The sequence below is a fragment of the Salvelinus fontinalis genome, chromosome 12, assembly GCF_029448725.1.
Source record: "Salvelinus fontinalis isolate EN_2023a chromosome 12, ASM2944872v1, whole genome shotgun sequence".
NCBI lineage: Eukaryota > Metazoa > Chordata > Actinopteri > Salmoniformes > Salmonidae > Salvelinus > Salvelinus fontinalis.
In genome coordinates this window covers 43,987,397-43,999,640 of record NC_074676.1, presented here as the reverse complement: position 1 = coordinate 43,999,640, position 12,244 = coordinate 43,987,397, and the positions used below count along the sequence as shown (strand labels likewise).

Genomic DNA, 12,244 nt, shown 5'->3' with positions numbered 1-12,244 from the left:
TTAAAACTCTTTTATTCAAATCAAATCTTATTTGTCACATACACATGGTTAGCAGATGTTAATGCGAGTGTAGCGAAATGCTTGTGCTTCTAGTTCCGACAATGCAGTAATAACCAACGAGTAATCTAACCTAACAATTCCACAACTACTACCTTATACACACAAGTGTAAAGGGATAAAGAATATGTACATAAAGATATATGAATGAGTGATGGTACAGAACGGCATAGGCCAGATGCAGTAGATGGTATCGAGTACAGTATATACATATGAGATGAGTAATGTAGGGTATGTAAACATAAAAGTGGCATAGTTTAAAGTGGCTAGTGATACATGTATTACATAAAGACGGCAAGATGCAGTAGATGATATAGAGTACAGTATATACATATACATATGAGATGAGTAATGTAGGGTATGTAAACATTATATTAAGTGGCATTGTTTAAAGTGGCTAGTGATACATTTTTACATCAATTTCCATCATTAAAGTGAGCTGGAGTTGAGTCAGTATGTAGGCAGCAGCCACTCAATGTTAGGGGCTGTTTAACAGTCTGATGGCCTTGAGATAGAAGCTGTTTTTCAGTCTCTCGATCGCTGCTTTGATGCACCTGTACTGACCTCGCCTTCTGGATGATAGTGGGGTGAACAGGCAGTGGCTCGGGTGGTTGTTGTCCTTGATGATCTTTATGGCCTTCCTGTGACATCGGGTGGTGTAGGTGTCCTGGAGGACAGGTAGTTTGCCCCCGGTGATGCGGATTAAGATGTGGATTATAATTGCTTATATAGATGAGTCTGTGCAGTGTCAAAATAATACATCTGTTACATAAGAGGGGAAAATGCTATTTTGGGAGAAAGAAATACCACAAAAGACATGAAATAATGGCATTATGGGAAAATAATACATACTGTATTTCACATAGAGTATTTGACAAACTCTTTATTTACGCTACAAAGCTGACAACTACTGTAACGATGTGTTAGCACAGCATGTGTCATCATTCCCCTGCAGTGTGTGGATTTACACAGCAACATAGCAGACAACTTAAATTGTTTATTTTTATTTCACTAGACAAGTCAGTTAAGAACAAATTCTTATTTACAATGATGGCCAAACCCGGACGACGCTGGGCCAATTATGCGGCACCCTATGGGACTCCCAATCACTTGGAGTGGGAAGGATACAAAATCCAATATCACACACTTCTTCCTTGGTATTCTGAGAACTGTCAGATAGCTGTGAGAGCTATGAGTGGATCGTGGACCCATGCATAAATGATAACTTTGCTGTAACTCAGTGGGGCAAGTAGAACATCCGGGTTAGTGTATGTGCATTATCTTGTCAGTTGATTGTCTTTGTCTCAAAGCCTTTCCATTTCTGGGGTAATGAAGAAGCTTCTGATCTCAAACTTCTTGATAGGTAAGAAACACTTGGTTAGTGTATGTGTCTTAACCAATGGGTTGTCAGGTGAACGTTGAAGATGCTTCTTGGAGGTGATCTAATGATGTCATTGAATTGCTGTCATTGAGTTGCTCACTGGACAAGACAATTATTCACTGAAAATTAAATCTGTCTTTCATTTCACTTATGTTGATATTTGATTGGCTATTTGCTGTCTTTTGAAAATACAAAAATAAATATAACTGTTTTCTGAAGCACTTGTAGACATTCATTGTTTTCAAAATCATATTTTCAGCAGAACAGATACATACTTTTACAATATGACATCAAATAAAATAAAAATCAAGTAAGTGATATGTAAATGATTGGCAGAAGGCTCCAACCACCCAAGTCATAGACTGTTCACTCTGCTACCACACGGCAAGCGATACGGGAGCACCAAGTCTGGGACAAAAGGCTCCTTAAAAACTTCTTGTCAATAGGGGGGCGCTGTTTTCACTTTGGAAAAAATCGTGCCCAATTTAAACGGCCTCGTACTCTATTCTAGATCATACAATATGCATATTATTATTACTATTGGATAGAAAACACTCAAGTTTCTAAAACTGTTTGAATTATATCTGTGAGTAAAACAGAACTCATTTTGCAGCAAACTTCTATACAGGAAGTGAAAAATCTGAAAACGAGGCTCTGTTTCAGGGCCTGCCTATTCAATTGCCTTATATTTATCGATATGTATGCACTTCATACGCCTTCCACTCGATGTCAACAGGCAGTGGAAGGTGGAATGGGGTGTCTAGCTTGATCTGAGGTCGAACAAGAGCTTTTGGAGTGACAGGTCAGCCATTTTGTCAGTTTTCCAAGGCGCGCGAAGGAGCTCCACATTGTCTTCTGAAAAGCGGTCGGTATACACGGCGAATATCTCCGGCTCTGATTTTTGATACATTTGATAATAACATCATAAAGTAGGTTTTTTCAACCGAGTTTTATCAGTTTATTCAACGTTTATTGGGACTTTTGGAGTTTTCCGTTCTTTGCGCCAAGAGAGGATGGGAATGTTAGTAACCTTGGCTAGCATTGTGACGCGAATTCGACAGAAGAAATGGACATTCTAAAACCAAACAACGATTTATTATGGACCAAGGACTCCTTGTACAACATTCTGATGGAAGCTCAGCAAAAGTAAGAAAAAATGTATGATGTTATTTCGTATTTCTGTGTAAAATATTGCCTCCTATTCTCCGCCGTGTTGGTGAGTGCTGTCTCACAATAACGCAAGCTGTATGTTATGGTAAAGTTATTTTAAAAAATCTAACACAGCGGTTGCATTAAGAACCAGTGTATCTTTCATTTGCCATACCACAAGTATTTGTATGTAAAGTTTATGAGGAGTTCTTTGGTCAGATTAGGTGAGTGTCCAAAATATCTCCGGACATTCTGGGAAAATGTTGCTACATATTCACAATGTATAACCACGATTGCAGCGCTAAATATGCACATTTTCGAACAAAACATAAGTGTATTGTATAACATGATGTTATAAGACTGTCATCTGATGAAGTTGTCCAAAGGTTAGTGATTAATTTTATATCTTTTGCTGGTTTTTGCGAATGCTACCTTTGCAGTGAATAAATGCGTTTGTGTGTTTGGCTATTGTGGTAAGCTAATATAATTCTACATTGTGTTTTCGCTGTAAAACACTTTTAAAAAATCGGAAATATTGGCTGGATTCACAACATGTTTATCTTTCATTTGCTGTACACCATGTATTTTTCATAAATGTTTTATGATGAGTATTTATGTATTTCACGTTGCTCTCTGTAATTATTCTGGCTGCTTCGGTGCTATTTGTGATGGTAGCTGCAATGTAAAACTATGATTTATACCTCAAATATGCATATTTTTCGAACAAAACATAAATGTATTGTATAACATGTTATAAGACTGTCATCTGATGAAGTTGTTTCTTGGTTAGTGACTAATTATATCTCTATTTTGTCGGGTTTGTGAAAGCTACCTATGCGGTGGAAACATGGTGAAAATATGCGGTTGTGTGTTTGGCTATTGTGGTTAGCTAATAGAAATACATATTGTGTTTTCGCTGTAAAACATTTTAAAAATCGGAAATGATGGCTGGATTCACAAGATGTTTATCTTTCATTTGCTGTATTGGACTTGTGATTTCATGAAAATTATATTATATGATATCCCTGTCCCGTTAGGCTAGGCTATGCTAGTCAGCTTTCTTGATGAGGAGGATCCCGGATCCGGGATGGATATTAAGTAAAGGTGATATGTAAATGATTGGCAGAAGGTCCCAACCACCCAAGTCATAGACTGTTCACTCTGCTACCACACGGCAAGCGATACGGGAGCACCAAGTCTGGGACAAAAGGCTCCTTAACAGCTTCTACCCCCAAGCCATAAGACTGTTTAACGTTAATTAAATGGCTACCTGCACTATTTGCATTGAACCCCCTTTGTTATTGATGTATTTTTCTAATTGTTTTCCACCGACTCTCTTGAATTGGCTCGATGCACACTCACTACACTCTACCCACACATTCACTGTGACACTGACCGACTTTCACACTAGCTGCTGCTACTGTGTTAATTATCTATCCTGATTGCCTAGTCACTTTTACCCTTACCTACATGTACATACTGTATTACCTCAACTACCTCGCACCCATGCACATTGACTCGGTACTGGTACTCCTTGTATATAGCCTTGTTATTGTGTTACTATTTAGAAAATATCTTCTTACTTTTTAACTCTTCATTGTTGGGAATGGGCTCGTAATAAAGCATCTCACAGTAAAGTCTACACCTGTTGTTTTCGGCGTATGTGACCAATACGATTCAATTTTGATTTGAACAAATGAATGCTCTTGTTGTTTTAATGAGGAATTTAATGAAATAATTTGCTTTTCCTTGAAGATTTGAATGGGCTGGAAAAGCCTTTCGTGATGGCTCTACACAATCTGGTGAAAAGGGAGGGTTTGCGACTCTTCTCTTGGGAAGGACGAGGGAAGGACGATGCAATATCATAATTTCCCTCTGGAGCAAAGAAGCCATGAGAATTTGTCATCGACTCTGCAAAGAAAGACCATCCAGTATGTCATCAATTTACATTTTTAGTCATTTAGCAGACGCTCTTATACAGAGCGACTTACAGGAGCAATTAGGATTACGTGCCTTGCTCAAGAGCACATTGACAGATTTTGCATAGTGAGCTCAGGGATTCTGAACCAGCAACCTATCGGTTACTGTCCCAACCTCTTAACCCACTAGGCTACCACCCAGCCCGCAGTACAGTATGTCATAGGTAACAACTCAGAGGAGAGTACAATGTCTTTCCAAATGAATTAGTTGAACGGTAAAGTAATAATATCTTAGTCTTGACTGAGCAGCAGCCTAAACAACAGCAGGGCTTACCTGTAAAGTACACAGTAGGGGAAGTGTTCTGAGGCTGGTACTCCAGAGACTCTTGAGGACAGAGGTTCTTACTAACTTTCTTGGAACCCTGGTTGGTGGGAAAAGGCACAGTAAAACAAACTGGAAAATGTTCGATATCTTAAAGTACAGCATATCAATTGCAAAGAAGCAGTGCAATGCCATGACCCAAAGAATCATATATCTCATAAAGGTCAACAGCAGTGTTATTCATGAAAGATGTATGTGTACTATACCTTTGTGTTAAAGGTGAGGACCTGCTCTCCAGTACTGCTGATGGTATCCCTTGCCAAATCAAACACGCCTTCTACAATGTCACTGGTGGCCACGCTGGTAGTGGACTCAAAATAACATTTAGCAGTGGCTTTGGTGATCATTTGAAGAATGACCATACAAGTAGAAGTCTTTGGATCGTTCTGGACTGAAACATCAAAGTTTATATTTTCATACTCATCTGACCACTGTTTTAGGAAGCCCTTCACTGTCTCTTCAGCAAATATCTGGAGAAGATGGGAGGAGAGCTTCTTGGATATGGCACATTGTTCCTTTCCCCATTTCAGCCTTGAAAGAATGGAGTCTGAAACACTTTTGGCTGCTTCCAATGTTAAGACACGTGGAGTGCTGTGGCTGTCCTGAATGGCTATGACTTTATCCACCAATTCATGACTGAAAATGTGGATGGTCCAAGTGGAAATTATTTTTCTCAATTTCCTAACAGCAGAACGGAGGTCGTCAAGATGAGAAGCACCCTGTCCATTTTCCTGTGTGTTCTCAACACTTTCCACCATAATGTTCACTACCACCCCAGCAGCTTGCCTAACTTTGTCAACAAAGGTTAGAGGAAGTAAGTCCTCTGTGTGAATGAAGTCCTCAATGATTGTGTTTCTTACAATGGGAAAGTCAATCTGAGCAGGAAACTCAGTGGGTATGGGAGTCCCGGGTAAAGCAAAGTGCCATTGCGACTGCCTTAATTTTGAAGTAGGTGTTGGAGAGATGGAGGAGCGCGAAGAAGAGGACTTTCTTGTCTTTTGGCTGGCAGCACTCCTACAACGGATCATGCCATTATCCTCCAGCATGGATCCTGAGAGCTCAGTGGTTTTAGGTAGTAATTTATGCGGAATGTCCACACAGGCATCTTTTCCACCAGATGTAACACTGCTCTGGTTGACCTCAAGATGGCCGAGATTAGCTCTCAGTGATACAGAACTGCTTTGATATGTAAACATTTTGATTGAATCAAGAGTTGTGTCTGATCTTTGAAGATCTTTTCTGATAATCTCCTTAATCTTACTTTGCTGACTGTGGTAGATGTTACGAGCAACAGACCAGATCCTTTTCTCAGAAACCTGTCCAGTGGTGAGCAGGGAGGTTCCAGATACCATGTCAGATGAATGGGTGGTCTGGGTGAGCTCCTGCTGGTCTTTCACCATGGTTTGTATAATATCAGTAGATGTGGTGGATGTAGATACAGACTGATCTGTTGTACCTTCCTCCACAATGTTAAATGATCTAGAGAGGACCTCACTCACTCCTTTCTCAGCTTTGGTTTGGAACTCATGACTAGAGAGTTTCTGGAGGCTCTTTGTTGAAAGACTATGGGAAGATGCAATGCCTTTGGAGGCAGCCGTGCTGCAAACTAGACTTACTGGAGAGGTTCGCTCAGGAGAATCTTGGAGACGTTCAAACATGTCTTCACATGGTGTTGGGGACCTTGACCAGGAGATGTTATTCAGCTGAGACAGAACACCACCTACCAACACGTTGACCTCAAGGGACATATCAGATATTTTCTTTCCTACTGTGGAGAAGCAAGGTGCATTTGATGTCTGATCCTCGCACGAGGTCAAGATTGTTGAAATGACCTCTTTGGTACTATTGGTCAGTAGAGCCTCGTCCGTTTCAGTCCAGAGAAGTTTTGAACTCTCGCTGACACCCCTGTGTAGAGCCACTTCAAGGTTCAAACTGGGCAAATGAGGCACACTCTTACTAGCTTGCCTCAAGTCCTGGCTTGCCAAACAAATGTGCTCCTTAGTCCCAAGATGTTCAGAGTCCTCTGTGGGTATATGACTGGACATTCTGCTCAGCATGTCTGACCTCCGCTGGTGAATGGTGAAGTCCTTTAATGTCTTCTTAATATTGTTATATAAACTAGTGGTAGCTGACCAAATCCTGTTCTGTAGCTTTTGTGCTTTTTCCAGGAGGTCAGGTTCTCTGTCCTCTACTTCTGCAGGTTGCACCAAGCTCTGCAGGTCTTCCACAAATGTGTCAATGATGCCAAAGGCAGCAGAATCTGCACAAATATCCTTTGACCATGTGTACTGGTTTTGAATGGAACCAAACCTGGATACTACAGAATAAGCAGGCTTTGCACTAGTTAAGCTACTGGTGGACTTTTTAACTAGGAACTCACTCACTGCTTGAGTGGCGTTTCTCTTGAATTCCTCACTTGAGAGTTTTTTCATGCAATTTAACAGACTGGTCAAAGAAGCTGTGGCATTACTTCTGCTGTCCTCAATTTGAGAGGGGAATTCACATACTATTGATGATGAGGCCCTGGAATGGGAGATATCCCCAAGCTGAGCCAGAACACATTCTACAAATTGTTCTCTCTCAATAGAGAAGTCTGATCCTTTTTCTCCAACAGTGTACAGGGGGTCCTCCTTTGACATCTCAGTGTTGTACAAGACCAGAAGCTCTGAGATGACTTCTTTAGTGCAAGTTGTCAAAAGGAGCTTGCTTTCTTCTGAGTCAGTTTGTGCCCAAAGAAGTTTTGAGCTCTCACTTAGGCCTCTTTGTAAAGTAACTTCACCAGTGGACTCTGGCAACTGAGGCTCACTCTTACTGGGCCTATATTTCATGTCTAAGCAAGGAAGTGGAACTGTCTCCTTAAACTCAGCATTTGTGATGTTGTCCTCAGATGTGACAATGCTCTTTAAGGCACATCGCTGAAGCTTGCCGAAATAATCTTTCAAGTTGTTTTGTATGCTGTGGTAGATATGAGCAGCAGCAGACCAGGCACTCTTCTGTTGCAGACTCTCTTCAGATTCAGCCAAGGACTTCATATCTGACACGAAAGTCTTAACAACTACTGACGCTGCTGAGCCCACTGGGTGAATTGACTCTGTCTTTACAATGCCAGACAATGTTTGACCTGATACAGCACCTGTTAACTCAGACTGAACGACTGAACTAGGAAAGCTCAAACTACTGACTTTTTTGGCAAGAACTCCACTCACTGCTTGCATTGCTGATGTTAGAAACAGCCGGCTGGAGAGTTTTTGGATGCTCTTTGATGTGCGCGTGCAGGAGGAACCAGATTCACTAATATTGTAGCTGCTCTCGTATTTCCTTATCAGGGCATCAAGATCGTCAATGAAGCCAACATGCGATGCCAAAAACGGGATCTTGTCCTTCAGAACTTCCAGCAAACTGTGTTCGTTCTCGTCAACAAAAGCCACCTTTGTGTCAGAGATGGTGGTCATGACTTGCCCTGTTAGACTCTTGCTCTCTTGGTCAACTTTTTCAAGTTTAGCAGCCAGCTCTCTCACCATGCTTTCAGTCACCTTGGTCTCCGAGTCTCCCCTTCTTCCAGATGTCACTAGAGAGGTTTGACTTGCGGAGGCACTCTTAACGACCAGTGATACGGCCGACTTGACATCTTTAGCCAACTCTGCCATTACAGCAGAGATTAGCATCATAGAGCCTGCACTTCCAGATGGAGAATCGGACATGCACGCAAGTTTGGAGAGAGAACCTTGCAGGCTGTCCTGCACACAGGTGACGAGGGTGTCCTCTGAGAGACCTAAAAGGACATGTAGCGACTCAGAGTTGGTTGTTTTCTTTTGCACCTCAGACAGAGAGGTTTGAGACCTTGAACAAAAAACAGATATCATCAAAGTCAAACAAATAATATGTAAGGCTGTGATGCACGCTCAGTGTGTCAAATACATCGGCACCATTGAAAACAATGAGGAAAACACTTCTGTTTCTCCGAGAACAAACCTTAGTGTGATGTCAGCCTAACTGCTTAATTTCTAAAGCCCAATAAAATGTTTTTTGTAAAAGTAATTTGTATTGAAACTGGCCTGTAGATATTTTTTATTTTTATTTTATTTTACCGTTATTTTACCAGGTAAGTTGACTGAGAACACGTTCTCATTTGCAGCAACGACCTGGGGAATAGTTACAATATCTGGCAATATCTATCCTCTGCAAAATCCAAATTGCTATAAACTTCAAATACTGTAACTTCTAATAACTTCAAGGACAATCGTAAATACAAAGCAGTTTGAAGAAATGTTAAAGGGAAATGTCTAAATGTTTCAACTTCATATTCATCATCTCCAGCACCATCCCAACATCAGCATATGTGAGAAATTGGCATTTCTATGTTTTGTAGTAAAAAAGAAAGAGGAAGATAAGTGTTTTCTATGACATCATCAACCAATTAGTAGGCTATGCCTACTCATAATTGGTTAAAATCATACGATGCACACTGATTATGTCATTAGAATCTAGAGCTGAGCATTTAACCAACATTTTTGTTATTTTTCGGTTTTTAAACAAATAATTGACCGACGTCGGCTCAATTATTTGAATTCCATATATTTAATTTTTTTCTTCTTCTGTGAGCTCGATGCTCAGTTTCTGTAGAGATAAATCAGATCAAGCACGAACTATGCAATGTAGTAGGGAGTTGTAGTTTCCAACAGGCCAATTTTCTTCATAGTTTAGAACAGAAAATATGGTCATTCATTCCCATAATCCATTGCACGCCCGCTTATTTGTCCACTCTGTGTGGAGCAGATACGGAGACCTCATTGACTGAGACGGAGAGACGAGAGAATGCATGAGAGCGATAAAAAGCAGTTGCTTTGCGAGGTTTCTCTACCTGGAAATACATGATCTAAGTGATTGATAGATAGTTGGTATTCAGCAGTCATAAAAGTATGCCTTATTTACTTAGAAGAACTACTAAAATAGTGATTTTGTCAGACAGCATAGGCAGCAGCTCTATAGAGATGAGTTGATGACTTGGAATTAAATAATGAAGTCATCAAATAAATATTTTATATGAGAAAGTAAATGATGGTTAATAAGTGATAAGCAGTAATGGGCAGTCACTACCCAAATGGGACTTTTATCAATAGTTTTATTCTGTGTTGTTACAGCATTCAACCCACATAATACATAGTGCATTCAATATCTAAAAAAAGTATTGAAATCGAAAACCGTGATTATTTTTTAAATATTTGAATCGAAACCAAATCAACCTCAAAAAGCACAAATCTCTCAGCACTATTGGAAACAGTTACGTTCCTCTCTCTTTTTTTACTACAAAGCAGGGAAATGTGTAATTTTCACATATGGTGATGCTGGAGATGAATATGAAGTTGTTAAATTTCCCTTTAAGAACATACCTCATGGCCCCCTTGGGCAGGTAGCTTCCACTGCCCAGACTGCCCATCTCCTTAGTCAGGTAAAACTCCTTGAACTTAAGTTGTTGTGATTCCTGCTCTTCTTCCTCTTTTAGCTCCATACAGTTGGAGGAAGGGTAGGGAGTCGGGATGCGAAAGCTATTGTAAGACTTTCGTCTGCCTGGCCTCTTAGGTACACCAGCCTCAGTAAATCTCACGCGGGACTTGGTGTTAGCCTTATCGTCTAACAGGCTGGTGAGTGACGCTGTGAGAGATCTCTGTGACAATTGAGAGGAGGCAGCATCTTGGATGCCCAGTAGTTCGTAAAGACCTGGGATGATGATCTGCATCAGCTTGTCCGATAAAAACTGGTCAATCCTCAGACACAAGCCGGCAAGCTGTTGTTTTGTCAGCTGTATTCCAGAAACAGAACAAGTGTTTTAAAATGTTGCATAGTGCATCTTTCAAAAGCTTATGAACAAGGTTAAACATTAGGCAGAGTTTTCATGGTAATCTGATTAAATTGTCAGTAACATGATCTTACCGGGTCAAACATGCCCTCACGAATCCCCCTCCATTGCCTGAAAACAATATTGTTAGAAATGTTGTCATATCAGGATGCCTTAGAAATGTTGTCATATCAGGAGGCCTTAGAAATGTTGTCATATCAGGATGCCTTAGAAATGTTGTCATATCAGGATGCCTTAGAAATGTTGTCATATCAGGAGGCCTTAGAAATGTTGTCATATCAGGATGCCTTAGAAATGTTGTCATATCAGGATGCCTTAGAAATGTTGTCATATCAGGATGCCTTAGAAATGTTGTCATATCAGGATGCCTTAGAAATGTTGTCATATCAGGATGCCTTAGAAATGTTGTCATATCAGGATGCCTTAGAAATGTTGTCATATCAGGATGCCTTAGAAATGTTGTCATATCAGGATGCGTGGCAGAATTGTTTTTATTTAAATATTTGCCTGACGGTGAAGTTATACTTGCTTTGTGTCAGTTGTTTTGGCAAAATTGCAATGTGACAACTTTTCTTGCACTGAACATTTTTTTCCAATGAATCAGTTTCTAATTTGATCCTATTTCCTTGAAGGAGTGATAGTACCAAAGAAAACAGAACATACTTCTCAGTTAGGTTTTGAAGGAAGTCCATAAGTGTCAGATCTTCCACACTGTTGAGCTTCCCCTCTTCTGTGGTTTCCGTCACTGAGGTTGCTCTGCTCCTGGCAGAATTGCTCTGCTCCTGGTAGAAATGTAATTATATTGCAAATAATCAACCTTAATATCAAACTTAATATACAACAAATATCATACTGAATTAATGATTAACTGTTAAAGAGTGGAGGAGCATTGGCAACGTTGGACCAATTAAACAACTGCAACACAGCAGAGATGGTTGTGGTACTTCAACATTTCCAATGATAGCATCACTATAACATTTTATTGAATTAATGTTGAAATATGAAATGATGGTCAACTCAAAAGGTCAACTTACCATCTCATTGACAGCTTCAGAGGGCAGGAGGTCATCCACCACACAGACAGGCAGGTCTAGAGACTGGGACAAGGCTCTATGGTCATAACCAGGAGAGAATGGAAACAACATCAGAGCAATCCCAATGGCAGAAACTAACCACTGTCTTCATGTCAAAGACTCACTTAGTAGTTAATACATGGCAACAAATAATGAGGGGTTCAAATAGATCTGCTGGGGACTTGACCCTACAAATGACTCCAACCTGACCTGCCCCATAACAAGTTTTCTCTTATTAGTCTCTCTCTCTTAATCTCCACACAACAATCTAACTGGACAGAGTGTGAGTGGCCTTACCTGACTGTCTCAGTGTCAGAAACATCATAGAACAGTAAGACTATGTCTTCCAGGGACGTCTCAGCTACAGCAGAGGGGGCAAAGTCCGGGATGATCTCTCAAGCTGAAACAAAGTGACTGTATGTGAAC

At 40.4% G+C, this 12,244-nt stretch overlaps 2 protein-coding genes across 2 annotated transcripts; both read right to left on the bottom strand.

The window, feature by feature from the left end:
• On the bottom strand, positions 1-8,810 carry LOC129867471 (uncharacterized). Its single transcript, XM_055940905.1, has 3 exons — positions 5,095-8,810; positions 4,841-4,928; positions 1-4,498 (listed from the first exon to the last, which is right to left on the bottom strand). Exons 1-3 carry the CDS (start codon positions 8,749-8,751, stop codon positions 4,314-4,316), a joined length of 3,930 nt encoding a protein of 1,309 aa, XP_055796880.1. The 5' UTR covers positions 8,752-8,810; the 3' UTR covers positions 1-4,313.
• A 435-nt stretch (positions 8,811-9,245) lies between these two features.
• On the bottom strand, positions 9,246-12,244 carry LOC129866520 (uncharacterized). The gene is made up of 5 exons (XM_055939297.1): positions 12,116-12,244; positions 11,780-11,855; positions 11,409-11,527; positions 10,820-10,856; positions 9,246-10,688 (listed from the first exon to the last, which is right to left on the bottom strand). Exons 2-5 carry the CDS (start codon positions 11,780-11,782, stop codon positions 10,170-10,172), a joined length of 678 nt encoding a protein of 225 aa, XP_055795272.1. The 5' UTR covers positions 11,783-11,855; positions 12,116-12,244; the 3' UTR covers positions 9,246-10,169.

Bases quoted from the DNA above. Each gene is read 5' to 3' on its own strand.
- LOC129867471 (XM_055940905.1), bottom strand. From the start codon at position 8,751: ATGATATCTGTTTTTTGTTCAAGGTCTCAAACCTCTCTGTCTGAGGTG. The intron at 4,929-5,094 runs GTATAGTACACA...CCCACCAACCAG, and splicing joins TCCTCACCTTTAACACAAAG to GGTTCCAAGAAAGTTAGTAA. The intron at 4,499-4,840 runs GTAAGCCCTGCT...CTTTCTTTGCAG, and splicing joins CCCTACTGTGTACTTTACAG to AGTCGATGACAAATTCTCAT.
- LOC129866520 (XM_055939297.1), bottom strand. The intron at 10,857-11,408 runs GTATGTTCTGTT...TATTGTTTTCAG, and splicing joins CTTCAAAACCTAACTGAGAA to GCAATGGAGGGGGATTCGTG. The intron at 10,689-10,819 runs GTAAGATCATGT...TCTGGAATACAG, and splicing joins GTGAGGGCATGTTTGACCCG to CTGACAAAACAACAGCTTGC.